The sequence below is a fragment of the Plecotus auritus genome (assembly GCF_963455305.1).
Source record: "Plecotus auritus genome assembly, chromosome: 9".
In the NCBI taxonomy this organism is placed as follows: domain Eukaryota; kingdom Metazoa; phylum Chordata; class Mammalia; order Chiroptera; family Vespertilionidae; genus Plecotus; species Plecotus auritus.
This window is the reverse complement of record NC_137783.1, coordinates 45,347,397-45,368,737: the sequence shown is the minus strand read 5'-3', so window position 1 is coordinate 45,368,737 and position 21,341 is coordinate 45,347,397. Positions and strand designations below refer to the sequence as shown.

Sequence of the window (21,341 nt, the reverse complement as noted above, 5' to 3'; positions counted from 1 at the left end):
TTGTCCACAGGAACCCCGGGAGCAGTGGGTGGGACCCAGGAGTCCTGGCTCTGTGCTGCTCCCTCAGGCCCACTGTGGGTGCATCTGGTGCTCAGGGACACGGCCACCTCGACCGAGGAAGGCAGCTGGGCATTCAGCCCCTGTTTCATTTTTACATATATGTTGGGGGGAGGGCATGAGTGTCCAAGGTCATAGGAGGCTGAGGAAAGGGTCCTGATTGCCACCTTCTAGCAAACCCAGAGGGTACCCCCCAGTAAGGTCTCCCCTGGATGGGAGTGAGCTCCCCATCACAGAAACATTCCAGCAGAGATCCCGCCAAGCACGCAGGCCAGGAGAGAGGACAGTCAAGGGACTTCCGGGAACCAGGATGCGAGCGTCACCCCAACCAGCTTGAGGCTGTGGCTTCCTCCAGAGGCGCCCGGCTCCCTGGAGTAGGAGAAGGAGCTGGCCTCTCTCAGGAATGTGTTTGCCTGTCGCCAGGCACACCATGCCCACAGCTCTTCCCCAGAGACACCCTGGCCCCCAGAGACATGGTGCCAGCTGTGCCTGCTTTCCTGGCCTTCCTTTAGATCAGACCAGAGCTGTTTGATTCTGGGGGCCAGGACAGGCAAATGCCCTGGCCTCTCCTGGCCTCCTTGGTGGGCACTAGCACTGGCCCGGCCCCGGGGAAGAGGGGAAGGAGGGCTGGTCCTTCGGGCAGAAAGAAGAGGGCCCTCACCTCCACGCCTTTGATCAGGCGGCCCCCACCTGCAGGAGTCCCTTCTTCCTGCTCCCCTATTTTAAAACTCTCTCAGTCCTTAAAGCACAGAGTAAGTGTCTCCCTCTGGCTGGATGTCTCCTATCCCCACAGGCCCGATTAATCTTTCCTTCAGACGGGCTTCTCTGTCCTTTATTACCACTCTCTTCACCTGCATCAGAGTAAATCCTAGCATTGTCTAGTAAATCCGCTAGAGACTCTGAACTCCTTGAGAATGAGTCATTTCTTCCACACCCAGAGTTGGGCAAAAGTGACACACACAGTAGGTGCTCAAAAGACTGCTGGAAAACCGAATAGACTGGCCAGCCCTGCACCCCAGAAGAAGGACGGTTCATGGTCACAGATGCCTCCTTCCCTGAAAGCTCAAGTATTTCTCAAGGCTCCTCCCACCGCCTCCAGTGGCCCAGGCCCTGGGGATGGCTATTTTCAGCCCTGAGAGTGCTGCAGAGCAGCCCAGGCCCAGGGAGGGAAGTGTGCACCCAGTCACACAGCAAGGCGGGATCTCGGGGTCCCAGAACAGTCCCCTCCCAATTCCTGTCCCAGAGTGCCAACCCCACAGCCGGCCCCACACCCTGCAGCCTGGCTTCCCGAGCCTGCTGTGGGGAAAAGGATTAAACTTACCCCAGCATCCAGAGATCAGCACAAACAGCCACACCAGGCAGCTGGTGGCAACGTGGGACCTCATGGCTCCTGGGGACACAAAGGAGAGCATGAGAAGCGGCCTAGTGGTGGGGGCCCGTTCTTCAAGGCCCTCTAGCACCTCCCGCCCCTGCAACTCCAGGGAGAAGAGGAAAGAGGGACTCAACTCAAATGGGGGCGGGGGCAGGAGTGGGGACTCAGAAAAGAAGAGGGTCTGCGTCATTGATTTTATCATCGTCCAACCCTGGGTATAACACGACGGCCTGAGAGTGACTGGGCTGGGGTAGGGGCAACATGCCCTCTTTGCCTTTAAGGGGTGGCTGCTCAGCCAGGGGTGAAGCTCAGCAGTGGGCACAAGTGTGGGATTCTGACATGTCCTGGGCTCAGTGGGTGGAAGGAGGAGCTGCCGCCTCCATTCTCCAGGACAGCATCGGGTGAGTGATGGAGCCTGGTTAGTTTGGAGACGGGCTGGGAGGTGGGTGCTGGGCAGGAAGACAGGTGCCTATGAGTGGCTTGTCAGGCCCACTGCCCCGCCTCTCTCCAGCCTAAGAGCCTGGCAAGCATGTTTTTTCATGTTGTGTGTAGTTTTCTAAATATCCACCATATTACCCCAAAACAGTAGTTATGAAAGGGGGCAGCAAGTTATGGGGTCCAAAAAGGCACAGGGAGGAGAGTTGACCTGCCCAGGGCCTCACAGGAAGTCTGTGGGAAGCTGGAGCTGAAACTGTGTGGCTCAGAGAGAAGCACCAGAGAGATCTGGGGCCCTCCGACCACAGGCTCAGCAAGGCAGGTCCCACATCCAAGAATGCGGGGAGAAGGGGCTGCTCCTCCCCACCCCTCAGAGGCTCAGGAGCAGGCCTCCCCGGAGACCCGCCGTGACATGGGGAGGGGCCCACGCTCCTCAGCTGGTACTCTTGCCTCCTCTGAACTGTCAGCCCTGCTAGTGCAGGAACCTGGCCCAGCACCTCTGTAACCCCTGCAGGGCCTAACCGAGGGCCCGCACAGCATCCTGCAGGGAGCACGTACCGGGCGCCTTGCCTGGGTGGATTTACCGTCCCTGCTCCACAGGCAGGGTCTGGAGGCTGAGAGCCATTAAACAATTTGCTCAGAGATCCCCAACTAGTGAATGGGGTTCAGCACCTGGATCCAAGTTGACATGCCACCTCCCTCCTCAGTAAGGGATCAAGAAGGACATGGGGAGGTGAAGGGAGCTGAAGGGATAATTTTTTTGGAGATTCTTCCACATCCCTGCAAGATGTAGGGACGAGAGATTCAGGAAAGGCCAGGAGCAGATCCCTTAGTCCACACCTGGAGTGGTCTCTCTCCCAGTGGAGTGGATGGCGCAGTGACCCCACTAGCTGGTCCCTGACCCACACAACATGCGATGGCCCATGGCACCTTTTGTTTCCCTTCTAATACTGTACTTAAAATGTCGCAATTCCTGGGTCTGAAGTGGTCATTTGAAGAGTAAAAGATTCTAGGGCATCCTATCTAATAAAACAGTAATATGCAAATTGACCAAACCTCTGCTACAACCACAAGCCATACCCACAAGCCACACCCACAAGCCACACCCACAAGCCAATCAGGAGCGAATATGCAAATAAATCCAACCAAGATGGCTTCGGCCACAGAGAGCAGGAGGGAGGCTTGGGTTTCCCCAGCAATGGAGGAAGCCAAGCTTTCCGCTGGGGGCAGAGCTGGGCCATCGGAGCAGGCTGGGGGTCCCCCGCCCAGGGCCCAAGCCTCAGCCAGAGGCTTGTGGCCTTGGCTGGGGGTGGAGCCAGGCAATCGGAGCGAACTGTGGGTCCCCTGCCTGGGGCCTGAGCCTGGGCCAGAGGCTTGCGGCCTTGGCCGGGGGTGGAACTGGGCGATCGGAGCAGGCTGGGGGTCCCCTGCCCAGGGCCCGAGCCTGGGCCAGAGGCTTGTGGCCTTGGCTGGGGGCGGAGCCGGGCAATCGGAGCGAGCTGGGGGTCCCTCGCCCAGTCCCCGAGGCTTTAGGCCTTGGCAGGGGTGGAGCCGGAGATCGGAGGAAATAGGTGTGAACTACAGAGGAAACACCTTTTCTGTCCGCTCATTGGCTAAGCTCCCTGTATGCCACTGGTAATATTCTTAGTAACTTGGGTATAAGAATCCAAAAAGGTGATCTAGGGCTTTTCCACCACACTCCTGGAGAAAAAAACGAAGGTCTGCTGCTGAAGGGCTAAGAAATGTCATATCCTGCCCTAGGCGGTTTGGCTCAGTGGATAATGCCTAGGTTTGCCAACCGCAGGGTCCGGGTTAGATTCTGATCAAGGGCATGTACCTAGGTTGCAGGCTCCTCCCTAGCTGGGGCCCAGGTCAGGGGTCATGCAGGAGGCAAACAATTAAAGTGTTCCTCTCACTTTGATGTTTCTCTCTGTCTTTCCCTTTCTCTTCCACATTCTCTAAAAATCAATGGAAACATATCCTCAGGTGAGGATAAAAAAAAAAAAGAAAGAAATGTCATATACTATGAAAGACACATCTTAAAAATGCCTAAAGAAAGTTGTCATTTTTTCATGGTGAAGGGACCAGAGTCCGTGTTGATGAAAACACCTTGGTGGCTGCGGTGACTGGCAGTGGCTGCAGCAGCGGGGTGATGGCGCTGGTGCCTTTCCCTGATCAGCCTGGTCGCCTCCCACAAAGGGAGGCCAGACTGTGGCTTAGGCCCACTCCCCAGGGGGAGTGGGCCTAAGCTGTCAATAGGACATCCCCTGAGGGCTCCCAGTATGTGAGAGGGGGCAGGCTGGGCTGAGGGGACCACCCCCCAGTTCACGAATTTCATGCACCAGGCCCCTAGTACTATCTAATAAAAGAAAAACATGCAAATTGACCATACCTCCGCTACGCCCACAAGCCACGCCCACCAGCCAATCAGGAGCGAGTATGCAAATTAACCCAACAAATATGGTGACGGCCACAGAGCTGGAGAGAGCAGGAGGCTTGGGTTGCCCCTGGCGATGGAGGAAGCCAAGCTTTCCACAACCCCACAGCTGGCCCCATGCCTGGCCTGCCCTGGCCTCCGCTCAAGGCTACAAAGTTTCAATTATAGAAGATAAATAAATCCCAGATACCAGGGCCTCTGCTCGGGTCACCAGGGGGCATGGCCAGCCTGCAAACCCCCACAGGCCCCTCGCCCAGGCTGCCCCACGTCCCAAGGGAACCCCCACCCTGATCCGGGACATCCTTCAGGGCAAACCAGCTGGCCCCCACCTGTGCATCAGGCCTCTATCCTATCTAATAAAAGAGTAATATGCAAATTGACCATCACTCCAACACACAAGATGGCTGCCCCCATGTGGTCAAAGATGGCTGCCCCCATGTGGACACAAGATGGCAGCCACAAGATGGCCAGCAGGGGAGGGCAGGTGGGAGGGACCAGGCCTGCAAAGGAGGGCAGTTGTGGGCGATCAGGCCAGGAGGGGAGAGCAGTTGTGGGGGACCAGGCCTGCAAGGGAGGGTAGTTGGGGGCAATCAAGCCTGCAGGGGAGGGCAGTTAGGGGTGACTAGGCCAGCAGAGGAGGGAAGTTGGGGGCAACCAGGCCTGCAGGCGAGAGCAGTTGGGGGGTACCAGGCCTGCAGGGGAGGGCAGTTAGGGGTGACCATGCCTGCAGGGGAGGGCAGTTAGGGGCAAAAAGGCTGGCAGGTGAGCAGTTAGGCATCAATCAGGCTGGCAGGGGAGTGGTTAGGGGGTGATCAGGCTGGCAGGCAGAAGCAGTTAGGGGCAATCAGGAAGGCAGGCAGGCGAGCGGTTGGGAGCCAGCAGTCCTGGATTGTGAGAGGGATGTCCCAGATTGGAGAGGGTGCAGGCTGGGCTGAGGGACACCACCCCCTCGTGCACGAATTTCGTGCACTGGGCCTCTAGTATTTATATAAAGGCAAATGCCCCCACCATCTCTTTGCATTCCTGCCCCCCGCCCCACTCCCGTGAGTTTCCAAATGTCAAAAGCCTATCCCAGTGTGCAAACTGCAGTCTACAGGGGCCAGGCAGGGAGTAGAAATGAGGGAGACTTTGGGTTGGGGAAGGTGGCTGGGGACAGTGGACATTCCAAGGCCACATGCTCTGTCAAAAGTAGCAGCTGGAAATTTGGCTTTTTATATGAATTCAATTTTTAAATGTTAACAAATAATTCCATTTTTGTGAGCCAAACATGACTGGTTGGGCCTGGCATACTTCCTCCCAGGCCTTGCTGTGCACCCAGGCAAGTATGTTCAATTACACATGTGTCCAGAGTAGTGTGGCTGTTGTTCAGCTTTAGAATAATGGACTCAGCATGCACAAAAGCAACTTGCTTTTCTCATGTCATAAATTTCACAGAAAACCCTCCAGGTCAACATTGCTATATCTACCTCCTTTTTTTTGTTGATATCCTCACCTGAGAATATTTTTTACATTGCTTTTCTGAAGAGAGCAAAAGGAAGGGAGGGAAGGAGGGAAGGGGAGAGAGAGAGAGAGAGAGAGAGAGAGAGAGAGAGAGAGAGAGAGAGAGAGAGAGAGAGAGAGAGAGAAACATCAATGTGAGAGAGATACGTTGACTGGTTGCCTCACACATGCACCCTGACCTGGGGGCAGGGGGAGCGAACCAGCAACCCAGGTACATGCCCTTGACTGGGAATTGAACCCGCAACCCTTCAGTGCACAGGTCGGTGCTCTAACCACTGAGAAGCACCAGCCAGGGCATCTATCTCCTTCTTTTAAGAGCTAAATAATAGTTCACAGTGTGATGTATCTCACTGGAGACATCGCCTACTATTGGGCATTTGGAAGTTTCCAGGTTCCTGCCACCATAGACAGCGCCACAGTGCATATCTCTGCATAAAACTGCACTGAGACTTTGATAGCTCTTTCTCTCCTAACTTTTTCATTGAAAGGAGGCTTTGGTTTTTATTTATTAATGTTTGAAATAATTTTTATTTTTCAATCACAGTTAACATACAGCATATTAGTTTCAGGTGTACAGTGCAGTGACTGGACATTTATATAACGTACATAGTGATCATCCTGATAACCGTGGTACCCAGGGACCTGGTGGCTCTCAAACCTGGTTCTCTCACAGTGGGATTACTGGGTCGGTTAAATACAACAAAGAGCTTGCGTGCAAACCTCCATTGAATAGAGTCTATTTGACGTTGCCATGTTACCTTCCGGAAAGGTTGAGGCAGGTCCCACTCCCTCCAGCAGAGTCTGAGAGGGCCTCTGTGCCTACCTGGAAGTGATCCCCCTCTTAAATGGCTGCCAATAAGATGCATGAAAAACGGTACAGCATTGTGGCTTTCATTTGCATTTCCCTAACTACTAGTGAGGTTGAGCATGACGTCTTTTTTAAATGCAAACCACTTTCCATGTGTTATCTTGCATTATCCTAGTACACCCTGCAAAGAAGCCAGCCAGCATCGCTAGCATGACCCGATTCACAAGTGGAGAAACCGAGGCACAGAGTAATCAAGTAACAATCTGATGTCTCAGAGAGAGTGTCCTTAAGAAGAAATCTCCAGCCCTCTGCCTTTCTAAGCCAGATGTTATGAGAATTAAACAGCATCTGCTAAGAACATTATCCAGGAAGAGATGGGAGAGCATGCCATTCTGCTGGGCACTGCAGGAAGTGTGCAGTGGAAGGAAGGAAGGAAGGAAGGAAGGAAGGAAGGAAGGAAGGAAGGAAGGAAGGAAGGAAGGGAGGGAGGGAGGGAGGGAAGGGGGAAGAGGAGGGGAGGGGAGGGGAGAGGGGGGGATTAGAGGGGGAGGGAAGGGAAGGGAAGGGGAGGGGAGGGGATTAGAGGGGGAGGGAAGGGAAGAGAAGGGGAGGGGAGGGGATTAGAGGGGGAGGGGAGGGGAGGGGAGGGGAGAGGAGGGAAAGGAAGGGAAGGGAAGGGAAGGGAAGGGAAGGGAAGGGAAGGGAAGGGAAGGGAAGGGAAGGGAAGGGAAGGAGGGAGGAGACTTAATAGCAAATTCCCACAGGCCAGGGATTGTCACAGGGCATTAGTTTTATTTAATCCTCCAAAATCTTTCTATGACATCGATATTATTGTCCCCATTTTACAGATGAGGAAACTAAGACTCAGAGGGGTCATTCTAGGATTAGAACCAAGTCCCACACTACTCCCATCACACCATTCTGTTCCCCCCAAACCCCACCACCCCGTTTCCTAATCTATAGAGGGGCAAGGCACAGCCGCTTCCTCAAGGAGCTCAATACACATACCCAATACAGTACACACAGGCTAAGTGTCTGCAACGGAGTGAGCACGTGCACATCACACATACACGTGCATAGTGCATCCCTTTTCCACAAGGGCTCAGGCTCTGACACTGCCAGGCACCCTGGGCCCCACCGCCTCTCCTCCTAAATGCCTGCTCACCTCCTTTCCCCTCTGTAAGTGATCACACTGATTCAGTGCCCGCCCCTCCCCCCACCCTCCACCTGTCATGCAGGATTGGCAGGAGCCACCTCCGGAGCGTCCAGAGGCCGGGACAATCTTCACGCCATCCTCACCTTGGGGCGAGGTGGCACAGACACTAAGATGAGACGGCACCAGCTTCAATGGGTGAAACAAAATAGGCCAAAATGGGCCATCTTGCTGCTGGGTTTTCCCTGATGTCCCAGATCTTGTTCTTCCCCTGGCCGCATTGGCCTTAGGGAGAAAAGCGAGGCCCAGAGACAGCAGAAGCTAATGGCAGGGGCAAGGGGACCCCAGGCCCCCGCCTCCAGGCAGGGCACTGTGCTAGATGCTGCCTGTGGCTGCTGGTTTTCCCTTAGCACTAGGGCTGTAGCAAGTGACAGGAGTCCCCTGAGGTGAGCCTGACTTTGCTTTGTCCTGGGCAACAGCTGTTCCCCAGCCTCCTGGCCACCCCAACCTCCTGCCCAGCAGAGCTGCCTGGCCTCGTTCACTGTGTGAGGCTGCATCGCCCTCAGGATGAGGCCTGAGCTCCCACCGACCCTCCCCTGTCCCCACTGCGCCAGAAAACAGACACCCTGCCTCTGTGCTGCGCTTCCTGCCTGGGCCTGGGGAAAGCGGCGAATGCCTGCCCCAGAGGCATGAGCAGGGTCACAGGCAGCTGCAGCCAAGTCCTGTGCCGGCACTGTTGGAGGGTACAGACCCTGAGAATGGCTGGAAGCATGTGCTGGGGGTCAAGTAAGTGATAGAGACTGTCACTGCCAGGCCATTAGAAGAGAGAAGCCCAAGGCCTTCCAGAGGGCGTGAGAGGCGAGCTGCACAGACTGCAAGGACTCCTAACGCTGACATTTACTGAGCACATATTACATACCAGGCACTGGGAGGCACTGGGAGGCACTGGGAGGCACAGTGTAGTCTACGTGCTAGGACTCAGAGAGGTTAAATAACGTGTCCAAGGTCACATAGCTAATAAGCCGTCAAGTCTCAATTTGAACCCCATTCTGAGCCAGGCCTGGCCACACTGCACAAGTAAGTCTGCTCTGACATTTTGCTGTGGGCCAGGCACTGTGCTAGACACCAGAGGTCAGAAGAAAACTGAAGACCTGCCATGGGGCTGACACTCCAGGAAAGACCAGCACAGACAGTGTGGGTGAGCAAGTCTGACAGAGTGTTCGGGGTGATGAGTGCAAGGAGAGGAAAGGAGCTGCGCGAGAGTGGTCTGAGTGTCACAAAAGGTGACAAACAAACGCTTGAGGAATCAGAAAAGTGAGCCTCTGGGAGAAACTCCTTCCAAGCAGAGGGGACAGCCCGTGCAAAGGCCCTGAGGCGAGAGTATGCTAGCGTGCATGCGGAACAGTGAGGAGCCAGAATAGTTGGAATGGGGTGCACGGTGGGGAGAGTTGCAGGAAATGAGGACAGAGAGACAACAGGCCCATGATGGCCACTGGAAACCACTGACGTGCATAAACTGGGAGGCATGGTCTTCAGACAGCCAAGAGTGATATGAATGAGTCAAGTTTAAGGGAGCTCGCTGGCTGCTGTGCGGAGGACTCACTGGAGGGGGCAAGGGCAGAAGCAGGCAGGCAGGTGGAGAGGCTACCTCAGTGATATGAGCCAGTGATGACTGGGGGCTGTAGCCAGGGACATGGGTACATAGTGTGGGGTCTGGCAGATTCTGGGCCTATTTCAAGGTAGAGCTGAGAGAGTTTCCTATTGAAGAGGATGTGGCTGTGCTAGAAAGAACCAGCCTGAGGGTTTGGGCCCCAGCACTTAGAAGAATGGAGTTGCCATTAACCAGGATGGAGGAAGGCTGCAGGTAGAACTGGCCGAGGGGCGAGATCAGAAGTTCAGTTTGGGACATGCTGACTTCAGGCCTCAGGTGGGGCTGGAGCTGTAAATGTGGGAGTCATCAGCATATAAGGGGTTCTTAAAGCCACCAGAGGGACAAGCGTCCCAAGCCTCCCACACCCTGAAGTCTGAAAACCAAACAGTATTTGAAAATTGTATGAAGAGCCTCAAAATGTGCACACCACTGTGGCCCATCCATTCCACCTCCGGGATGTTAGCTGCAGAAATCCTATGTCTGCATGGACTCTAAGCCACAGACATGTTCACTGCTGCATTATTCATGACAGCGGAACAGCCCAGACCCCCGGCAGGGGCCTGGTCCATTGTGGGACATCCACAGGAAGCACACAGAGGCTTGTGAATGGATATGCACATGTGTGAATGGCGGGGGAAGTAGGAGGGGGGGACCTACCAGACTGTTCTGTGAAACTGATTTTATCTGCATGGTGAGGTTATAGTTGATTTTACTTTCTGCGAATTCCAAATGTTCCATAATAAACAGCCAATGTTTTTACAATCAGAGGCCTAGCTTATGTCCACGTGAGCAAAACACTGCCAGCAGCCTGTGAACAGATATGACTCTAACTAGAAAGTTCTTTCCTATACTCTGCTGAAGCCCATTGTCCCAGATTTGAATCCTGAAGGTAATGGAAGGTCCTCAGTGGCCCCTGGCTAACCGCATCCCTAGACTGTTACCCAGATCCTTCTAAGGACAGGGAGCTACCTCCCTCCCAGGCAGTGGGTCCCAGGCCGGAGGCCCTGCTCTCTGCCCTGTCCGCCCAGCCATGCTACCTTCCCACACAGAGAGCAGGAGGTCTGATTGTGCCCAGCACCAGGAGGATTTCCCTGTGTTCTGCCCGTGAGGACCCACGAGCAGCACAGTGGGTGAGAACAAGGCCTTGGAGATGAGGCCCTGTCTGAAGTGCAGGCCTGTACCGAGGGCTCTCCTTTCGCTGGTAGGACTAACAGTTTCACAGACAGTGTGCTTACCCAGCCAGTGTGGCTCTGTGGTTGAGTGTTGACCTATGAACCAGTAGATCACGGTTCAATTCCAGGTCAGGGCACATGCCCAGGTTGCAGGCTCGATTCCCCAGTAAGGGTGTGTGCAGGAGGCAGCTAACCAACAATTCTCTCTCATCATTGATGTTTCTATCTCTCTCTCCCTCTCCCTTCTCTCAAAAACCAATAACAATATATTTTAAAAATAAGTAAATAAAAGACAGTGTTCTCAAAGGGTTATAGACACAAACTGGGCCCTGTGAGCCCCTGCAGGTGATGTGTCCACAACATGCCCACTGCCCAGCTGGGTGCCCAGTCCAACCTTGGAGGGCCCCTCCTTCCTGTCCCTACTCCTTTCCTCCAGGCTGGAGGGGGCCAGGTTCTGCACACCTCTTCCTGATCCTCAGGGTTTGACCAAATGCTACTGGACCAAACCCAAGATGGAGCCCTTGGCAGGCTGGTTTCCTGGGCAGCACCTAGAAAGCGCGTTCCTTGTTCCTCTCTCGGGGAAACCAGACCATTCTGGGCCCAACCCCCAGGGCAAGACCCTCCCAGTCACTGTGTCCCACCTCTCCCTGCAGCCCAGCCAGGAGGCCAGGGGCAGAGGGCGCACTCTGCCTCGTGACAGGCAGTGCCTGCCATCCCTACAAGCAAGGGGCAGGAAGGAACAGAGCTGGAGGGAAGGGAAGGGCAGGAGGGGACATCTGAGCAGCTTTTCAGTTCCTCAGGAGTGAGAGATTTTCACAGCAGGGTGCCACAATTTCGTTCAAACTATTATAAATTCCCATAAAATCAGATGCACTCAACTTTGAATAGAAATACAAAAATACACTGCAGAAATCAAATACAATTTGGGGATTATTCACCACCACTACACACAGAGAGGCTCATGCGTGCAAGGTGGCACCTGCACACGACACCATTAGGGCCGCTAATGGACAAGCCACTGTCAGCCACCAATGGCTGCGCCTCAAAGCCCGCATACTATGGGCTGCCGGCTGGAGAGGCTGCTGTGATGGAAGGTCACCAAGAAGAGCCCATCTGGAAGGAGGACAAAGACCTCCTTGTGGCCATTCTGTTCTTAGGACCTTCTCTGGGTCCCTCCCTGAAGCTCCCATTGAGTGATGCCTGGGCGTGGGCAGGTAACCAGGCAGGGCCGGGCGGGATACGACCAGGACAGATGTCACAGTGGTCCAGCACTCTCCACAAGGGGCCTGGTGTCTCAGAGTTCCCTCAACCTATAATTTTTTTAAATCATTCAGCTGAAGATATATTTTAATCTACTCTATTCTTTCTGGAAGTAATCCTGGCCAGGGTAAATAGCTATATAAGGAGGGTGTGCAGCAGGAAGTGAGTCTCCCTTCTATACTAGCCCCACACCTCCTGCCCGGGGGCAGCCTTGAGGTACCGCTCCTGAAGTGCTGAAGTGCTGTATGCATAAATAAGGATGGAACATACAGGTCTCTCCCTCTCCTCTTTAAAAAGAAAAATCCCAAAGTTATTCACTGTACCCGCTCCCGGGTTTTCCACATGACAATATATCCTGAAGAGTGTGCTGTTTCTGTAGATACAGAGCAGCCGCACTCTTTTTAGCAGCTGCGGAGTGTCCTGCTACATGGGGAGACCATCATTTATTAACAAGTCTTCTGCTGACGGACATCTGGGTTGTTTTTAACCTTTTCCTTTGACAAATAAAGCCACAATGGAAGTCCTTTGTTACTATGTCTACATACACATATGACTGCATCGCGCAAGAGGAAATTTTCATATTTTTCTAGCTGCTGACAAACTCCAAAGAGGGTGCATCAAGTCACGCTCCCCCAACAACGAGGAAAGGGCTGGTTTCCCCATAAAATCGGCACTCACTCTTTTTTTTGAGGCCCCTGATCCTGGACCCCCAGCCCATGAGAGAGCAGAGGAAACAGAGTTGATCAAGGCCAGCTTTCTCCCCCTACCCTCCCCCCCGCCCCCCCGCACCAGCTACTCACCAGCGAGGTAACAGCTAACAGAACTGCCTGGCTCTGGCACTTTGCTGAACTCTGCATCCTCCTCTCACTGGGGTCCCTGCCAGCACCGCACCCTGTGTTCTCCCTTTGCACTTTGGCCAGCTTGTTCTCTCCATCTGGAACACCACTTGGCGCCATCTTTAAGGCAAACCTCTAATGCCACCTCTTCCATGAAGCCATCCTGGGTCCCTGCTGGAAGTGGGATCCTCAGCTCCCCACAACCTCCCTAGAGTTTTGGAGGAAGCTATTCCAGCTGTGTGGGTTCATTAGACATGCGCACATCATCCTTTTCCCAAAAGACACCCTCGGCTCCTTACAAGCAAAGTCTACTCTACCCCTTATAGCCATTTGCCCACTTAGTGTCTCCTTTTGGCTGTCTCCAACATTTAACATGTCCGAAAGTGACTCAGGCTCTTCTCCAAAGAGGGTCCCGTCCTTGCCGTTCCCATCTTGGTAAATTCACCTCCACTGATACATTATTTTGATTAATTCAGTTAACTAATATCTTTCATGTGTCCAGTAAGTGACACTTTCCTCCTTTCCCCCTGGATTGCCATATCGCAGGTGATCCAATACTCCCTCTCAGCCTCAAACCTGCTGGGTTCATTCCCACTCCTTGGCCGTCATTGTGGTTGATCAAATTATTGATCCTGACACTTCACTCTGCATAGGATGATGCCTCTACACCCATGCTGGGGTCTCACGGTGGGCAGAGTATGCGATCCCACCCAGCATGCTGGGCTTGGCCATGTGGCTTGCTCTGACCGATGGGATGCTTAGGCCAAACTCCACACTAGCAGGAGAGTGGACCCTGGGTGAGGGGATTGCCTTTGGAGCTCCTGCCTTTCAACCTGAGAAGAGCATGCCCCAGGCAGAGTGAGCAGACTGCACCTACACGTGGCCAGAATCAAGATCAGATGTGCTCACCCTCCCATTGACCCACAGACACATGAGTGAGAGTAAATGGTAATTATAGTGCTTATTATGCAACTTTATTAAGACAACAGTTACTGATAACACTATGAAATATTATCTTACCTAATAATAGGCAAACATGTAAATTGACCGTACCTCCACTACGCCACCAGCCAATCAGGAGTGATATGCAAATTAACCCAACAAAGATGGTGGTTAATTTGCATACTCAGCCACCGAGTGACCGGGCAGGACGCTTGCATTGTCACCATGGTGACAACGCAGGCGATCTGCCCCACCCCCGGTCTCTCAGGGTCTCTGGCAACGTGGGAAGGAGGGGCTGGAGCGGAAAGAGGCAGCTTCAGGGCCTGAGCGGAAAGGGGCTGGGCGGGAGTGGAAAGGCGGTGCTGGAAGCCAGGGAAAGGAAAGCCCATTCTAGCACGAATCTTCGTGCATCGGACTTCTAGTAACCATATAAGAAAACATAGAGGGAAACCATCACATTAAATTTGGCAGTAATTTCTTGGATATAACACCAACAGCACATGCAATACAAAAGATAAATAAATTGTACTTCATTAAAATGAAAAACTTTTGCCCAGCCAGTGTGGCTTAATGGTTGAGCATCGACCCATGCACCAGGAGGTCACCGGTTCGTTTCCCTGTCAGGGCACCTGCCCTGGTAGTGGGCTGTATCTCCGGTGGAGGATGTGTAGGAGGCAGGCGATCGATATTTCTCTCTCATGGATGTTTCTATCTTACACTCCCTCTCCCTTCCTCTCTCCCTAAATCAATACAGATGTATTTTAAAAAGTGAAAAATTTCTGTACATCAAAGAATACTATCAACAGAGTAAAAAGCAACCCATAGAAATATCTGCAAATCACGTATATAAAGAACTCCTAAAACAGAATAGAAAAACAAAACAAAACAAAATCTTTCAAAAATGGGCAAAGGATTTGAAGAGACATCTCTCCAAAGAAGATACACAAATGGCCAAAAAGCACATGAAATGATGCTCAACGTTATTAGTTATTAGGAAAATGCAAATTAAAATCACGATAAAATACCACTCCACACCCATAAGATGGTTATTATAAAAAAAGAAAAGAAAACAAGTGCTGGCAAAATTGGAACCCCTGTGTATTGCTGGTAGGAATATAAAATAGTGTAGCCACTGTGGAAAAACGTGTGGTGACGCCTCAAAAATTAAGCATAGAATGGCCATATGATCCAGCAATTCCACTTGGGTATATCCACAGAAGAGTTGAAAACAGACTTGAACAGATGTATTTGCACACCAGTGGTGAGAGCAGCATTATTCACAATAACCAAAAGGTGGAAACAAACCAAATGTCCATCAATGAACAAATGGGTAAATGACGTATAGTAGATATCTACCTACAATGGAATATATTTTAGCCTTAAAAAAAGAAATGCTGCCACATACATGAACCTTGGTGGCGTTGTGCTAAGTGAGATAAGCCAGTCACAAAAGGACAAATGCTGTACGATTCCATTTATATGAATTACCCAGAGCAGTCAAATTCACAGAGTCAGAAAGTAGAACAGTGGTTACCAGGGTCTGGGGTAGGAGGGAATGGGGAGTTAATGTTTAATGGGGATGAGTTTCAGTTTGGGAAGATGAAAAAGTTTTGAAGATGGATGGTGGTTGCACAACAATGTGAATGTGCTTAAGGCCACTGAACTTAAAATGGTGAAAATGGTAACTTGTGTTGTCTATTTTACTGCAGTAAAAATGATTAAAATGGTAAGTTATACATTTTGTAAGTTTTGCCACTATATACATAAATTTAAACTAATACAAAAAATAAATGAAATAAAAGGCCATCACTGTTCTCATGTTACTACTCAAAAAAAAAAAAAAAATTTGGTAAGCCATAAGTAAAGCAAATACCAGCAGGGCCAGTCCAATCAGAATGCGAACAGCAATGGAAAATCAGCCCATTTTCTCTGTTGGCTTTATTATCAAGTAGACTCTTCTGATATAGTGACAGAGATGCTCTATTGGACTTAACAGTACTCTAAATAACTCCAGTTAAAGTCCTAGAATTTTAACTGTCAGAATTTGCATCACGTACTCCAAGCATGTCAAACTCAAAGGCTAACACGAGCCAAATAAATGAGGCATGCGGCCCACGAGCCGCAAGTTTGACAGGCTTGACGTACTCAGTCCTGAACCAATCAAAGCGGCGACTACAGGAATGCAGTATGTGTTCATTGGCAGGTCTGAGTGGCATGCCAGTCTGAGGCCAGAGGTGGGTCAACTCATCTAAACCATATGGAATCAGTTCAAGCAACCAAAAGAAAGAGATGATTCCTTTTTGCCAGAAGAAGTGTTACTGAACAACAAAAACATATTGTCCCCTCTCTACTCTAAAGGAGAAAAGTTAGCACCAATAATATCAAAATAGCCCGGCTGCTGTGGCTCAGTGGTTGAGCGTCGACCTATGAACCAGGAGGTCATGGTTTGATTCCCGGTCAGGACACATGCCCAGGTTGCGGGCTCGATCCCCAGTGTGGGGTGTGCAGGAGGCAGCCAATCAATGATTCTCTCTCATCATTGATGTTTCTATCTCTCTAGCCCTCTCCCTTCCTCTCTGAAATAATAAAAATATAAACATAATAATAATAATAATAATAATAATAATAATATCAAAATATAAGCTGCTGGATAACTTTGTGTCATAAGAGAGGAAAAATAAAAAGTAATGTGGGGGAAAAAAGAATAAAGTAATAAGAATAAAATCATGTATTCATGTATGTAAATGTATAATATAAGCACTATATAAAATTAATAAGTTTAGCCCTAACCAGTTTGGTTCAGTGGATAGAGTGTCAGCCTGCAGACTGAAGGGTCCCAGGTTTGATTCCAGTCAAGGGCATGTACCTTGGTTGCGGGCACATCCCCAGTAGGGGGCGTGCAGGAGGCAGCTGATGGATGTTTCTCTCTCATCGATGTTTCTAATTCTCTATCCCTCTCCCTTACTCTCTGTAAAAAAAAAAAAAAAAAAAAATCAATAAAATATAAAAAAATAAAAATAAATACAATTAATATGTTTAGCCTCATTAAAAGGAAGAAAGAAAGAAAGAAAGAAAGAACACCCGGCATTACAGCTGATCATCTTTATTTTGTTCCCGCTGCACCCTGTTTTTGCCTCCCATGACTCTCAATACATTTTGTAGTCATCTTTTGGCTGGCTGGCTGGCTGCCACCATTAGTTTGTTACAGGGGGCTGGGGGGAGAGGTTAAGTTACAGGTGCTGACCCAGGGGAGAGGTCTGGCAGAGTGGGCTCCCTCTGAAGATCTTCTGGGCACATCTCTCAAGATCCCCCCTCCGCTGCCTGCCTCCTCTAAGGCAAGAAGTGGAACATGGCAACCGAAAGAGACCCTACACAAGCATGTCAAACTCGCAGCCGGCGGGCTGCATGCCTATGTGATATGCTTGTTGTAGGGTCTCTTTTTGTTTTTGTTTTGTTTGTTTTGTTTTTTAATTTAAATTCTTTAATCCTCCTGCTTTTGAATCAGACTCTTCCATGTAGTAATTTATTTGTGAAAATCTCCTCTAGCATAGATGGTACAACTTTCTGGAGGCCATTTGGCACAATAAAGCCACAGCCTTAAAATACTCACACCCTTTGACTTAGCAATTCCACTGAGGAATTTTCCCTAAAGAAATCATCAGAATCATGGCACAAACATTTGTTTTGAGGATGTTCGCAGCTGCACTATTTATACCAGCAAAAGCAGGCAACTCGATAATCAATAGCAGAGGTTTATATGAGTAATTATGATGCATTCATATAGCAGACTATGGGACAGCCATGGAAAATCATATTTTTCAGAGATCATTTTTTGACAAGCAAACATGTTCATGACAAATTATTAGACAGAAAACACAAGCTACAAGACTACACATAGTGTGTTCCTATGCTGGAAAAAATAAATTATATATGTATATGCCTGGATAGAGATCATTTAGTAACACATTTGTATCTTTATTGTATCTTTGAATAGAGAGATAACAAGTGATTTTCTTTTATCTGCATTTTCTAAGATAACAGCATTTGGTTACTAATAATATTACATTTAAATAAAGTAGCAAGTACTGTATCTCATTTAAAACCAAACTAGTCATCAATACAGCATGGTTCTGGCATACACATAGACATAGAAATCATCCTATATAATAAAAGGCTAATATACAAATCGACTGAACGTCAGAATGACCAGCAGAATGACTGGCCGCTGTGACGTGCACTGACCACCAGGGGCAGACACAATGCAGGAGCTTCCCCCTGGTGGTCAGTGCACTCACACAGGAGCACCGCTCAGCCAGAAGTTGGGCTCATGCTGGTGAGCGCAGCAGTGGTGGCGGGAGCCTCTACTACCTCCGCAGCAGCGCTAAGGATGTCCAACTGGCGACTTAGGCCTAAGCCATCAGTCAGACATCCCCCGAGGGCTCCTGGACTGAGAGAAGGCGCAGGCCAGGCTGAGGGACACCCCCGCCGAGTGCACAGATTTCGTGCACTGGGCCTCTAGTAGAATAGAATTGAGAGTCCAGAAACCAAACTATGGTCAACTGATTTTCAACAAGGGTGCCATGACCATTCCACTGGGAAAAGGCCGTCTTTTTCCCAAATGGTACGGGGACAACTAGACAACCACATGCTAAAGAATGAGGTTGGACCCTACCTCCCTCTATATACAAAAATTGACTCAAAATGGACCAAAGATATAAATGGGAGAGCTAAAACTCTCAAAAGAAAAACAAGTGTGAATCTTTATGATTTGGGATTTGGCAATGTTTTCTTAGAGATGACACCAAAGCACAAGCAACAAAAGGAAAAATAGGCGCATTGGACTTCAAAATGTAAAACTTGTGTCTCAAAGGATTCTGTCAAGAAAGTAAAAAGGCAACCCACAGAAACGGGAGCAAATATTTCCAAATGATACATCCGATCAGGGACTTATAGCTAGAATACATAAAGAACTCTTAAAACTCAATAGTAAAAAGACAACTCAATTTTAAAACTGGACAATGGATCTGCATAGACATTTCTCCAAGGAAATGCACAAATGGCCAATAAGCACATAGAAAAGATGTTCAGCATCATTAGTCATCAAGGAAATCAAAAACACAATGAGATACCACTTCACACTCAGTAGCAGAGTTATAATCAAAAAGACAGATAATAACAGTGCGGAGAGAATGTGGCGAAATGAACCCGCCTTTCTTCGCTGCTGATGGGAATGTAAAGTGGTGCAGCTACTTTAAAACAGCCTGGCTGTTCCTCAAACAATTAAACAGAGTTCCCATGTAACCCAGCAATTCCACTTCTAGGTCTATACCTGAGAGAAAAGAAAACATATGTCCACACAGAAACTTAATGTTCATAACAGCATTATTCATAATGGCCAAAAGGTAGAAACAACCCACATGTCAATCAATGGCCAAATGGATAAACAAATATGGTACAGTAAGTTCTCAATTAACATCATCAATACATTCTGCAACTTTAAGCGAAACATATAACAAAACCAATTGGCATAAACACAAGTTAAGTTTCTGTGGCATCTCATCAACATGGTAGGGAAATGACATTATTCGAGTATCTACTCTATATCCATACAATGGGATATTATTCAGCCATAAAAATGAAGTACTAATACATGCTACAACATGGATAAAACTTTAAAACTTCATGCTAAGTCAAGAAAGCCAGCCACTAGAGACCACATATTATATGATTCCGTTTATATGAAATGTCCAGAGTAGGCAAACCAGAAAGTAGATTAGGGGCTGCTTAAGACTGGGGGCTTTAGAGGATATGGGGTTTCTTTCTGACAGGATGAACATGGTCCCAAATACACTGTGGTGATGGTTGCTTTTTTCTGTGAATACCGTGTGCCCTCCATATCCATGGTTCCCGCATATGCAGATTCAACAAACCAGTAAGAGGAAATAGTTGAAAAAAATGTTACATTGTTGCTGGCATATACCGTGTGATCAGGCCTATGATGGTTGCATCTATACTGAACATGTACAGACTTCTTTCTTGCCATTCCCTAAACAATACATAATAACAACTGTCTGCATAGCATTGGCATTGTATTTCACAGCATTTACTTGTATTATAAGTAATCTAGAGATTATTTAAAACATTCAGGAGGTTGTGCATAGGTTATATGCCAAAACTATGCCATTTTACGTAAGGGACTTGAACATCTGGGGATTTTGGTGTCCTCGGAGGTCCTAGAACCAATCCCGCGGATACTGAGGACAACTGTATATGCATAACCATTGAATTGTGCACTTTAAATGGGTAAAGTGCTTATTTGAATTCTACCTCAAAAAAGTTGTTTTTAAGATAAAAATAAATTTATAAATAGTTAAATAAAGCTAATGGAGAAATTGAAACTCCTCAAAATTACTCAAGTTAATCTACCAAGTTCAATCATGGTGCAGACCCTTCTGCTTGCATCGCTGGGCCCTGCCTCCCACCTCCAGCCAGGGAGGCAGCTCAGTCTCACCCAGCCCTGTCTCACCACACCCGAAGTCCATTCCCCATGGCTGCCAGGCTGGGCCAGGCAGCTCTTTGTACAGGCAAGAAAGCAGTGCACAGAGGCTGCCTTCTCCATCTTCAGACCTTCATCCCGAGTCGACGATGGAAATGAAGACCCAGGTCCTGAGCCTGTCCCCCCATTCACCTGCCGGCTGGTCCTTCTGAAAGTCCTGGCCCTTGTCTGTAAAGTGCAGGGCGGACTTGGTTTTCCCCGGCATTCCCAGCTCTACTCCGCTCTGCTTCTCAGATGCTGACCCCCAACCCAAGTCAAGACCACTGGCTCAGAGGCCATCAGGTCGTCAAAGGAATTTGAAAATAAGGTGAACCCTGAAGCTGCCACAGCCCTCCCTGCCTCCCCGATCCCACTCCCCAGCAAACAGACCCACCACAGAGGCCAGATGGCCTCCTGGAGCTGTTGGCTGGTTCTCTCTCTGCCTGTCCATTGCTAACCTCTGCTCAGACATGCTCTCTCCAGGGCTACCCAGGAGGGCCTTCCTGTCCTGCCTTCCTTCTCTGGAGGCAAAGGACTTGCCAGGATCCTGGGACAGGGAGTGGGCATGGATTCAGCGCAGCCCCAGCTACAGTGTGTGGTTGACCATTTGGCTGTCCCTGAGCCCAGCTCTGTAGGGGCACAAACATCCACAGCAAGTTCCTCCTCCTCCTTTCACAGGTAGGTTGGCCACCCCCTCCTCCAGGAAATCTCTGATTTCACCAGCGAGGCTTCTGCACGACTTCCTCCACCCCACTGAGCCCTTGACAGTCCCCTCACTCCTTCACTCTATATGCTGCGTGCATGTGTGCACACGCGTATGTACATGTGTCTCTCCCTCACTGGACTCTGAAATCCCCTGGGATTAGAGCCCTGACTTATTCACTGTGGGTGCTCTGGAGCCTAACACAGGAGCTGTTGCAGCGCAGGAGGCATTCACAATTAGGTGCAGAGAATGTAAAAGAACGAACGGAAGGAGAGCGGGAAAGCAGAGCACAGCTGCTTCCATTGAGGAGACCAGAGTGCAGCGCTCCAATGCCAGACCCTCCCAAGAGCTCCGAAGGCTTCCCATCTGCTCCCCTCACCCCACGCCTGGAGCTTCTCAGGAAGTGGGGTCAAGCGTAGGGGACATGAGGCAGCGGGGGAAGCAGATGAGCTTACTGTTCCTCTCCCCCGTGGGCTCCAC

At 50.0% G+C, this 21,341-nt stretch overlaps 1 protein-coding gene across 1 annotated transcript in view; it reads right to left on the bottom strand.

Annotated features, from left to right (window-relative positions):
• LOC308257819 (cadherin-23-like) overlaps positions 1 to 21,341 on the bottom strand; it is a gene marked incomplete at its 3' end in the record, with an annotated part of 323,284 nt that overhangs the window by 281,283 nt on the left and 20,660 nt on the right. The window contains exon 2 of the mRNA XM_080687874.1: positions 1,379 to 1,447. Coding sequence (XP_080544000.1) covers positions 1,379 to 1,442 — 64 coding nt within the window. The 5' untranslated portion in view covers positions 1,443 to 1,447. The remainder of the gene's footprint in view (positions 1 to 1,378; positions 1,448 to 21,341) is intronic.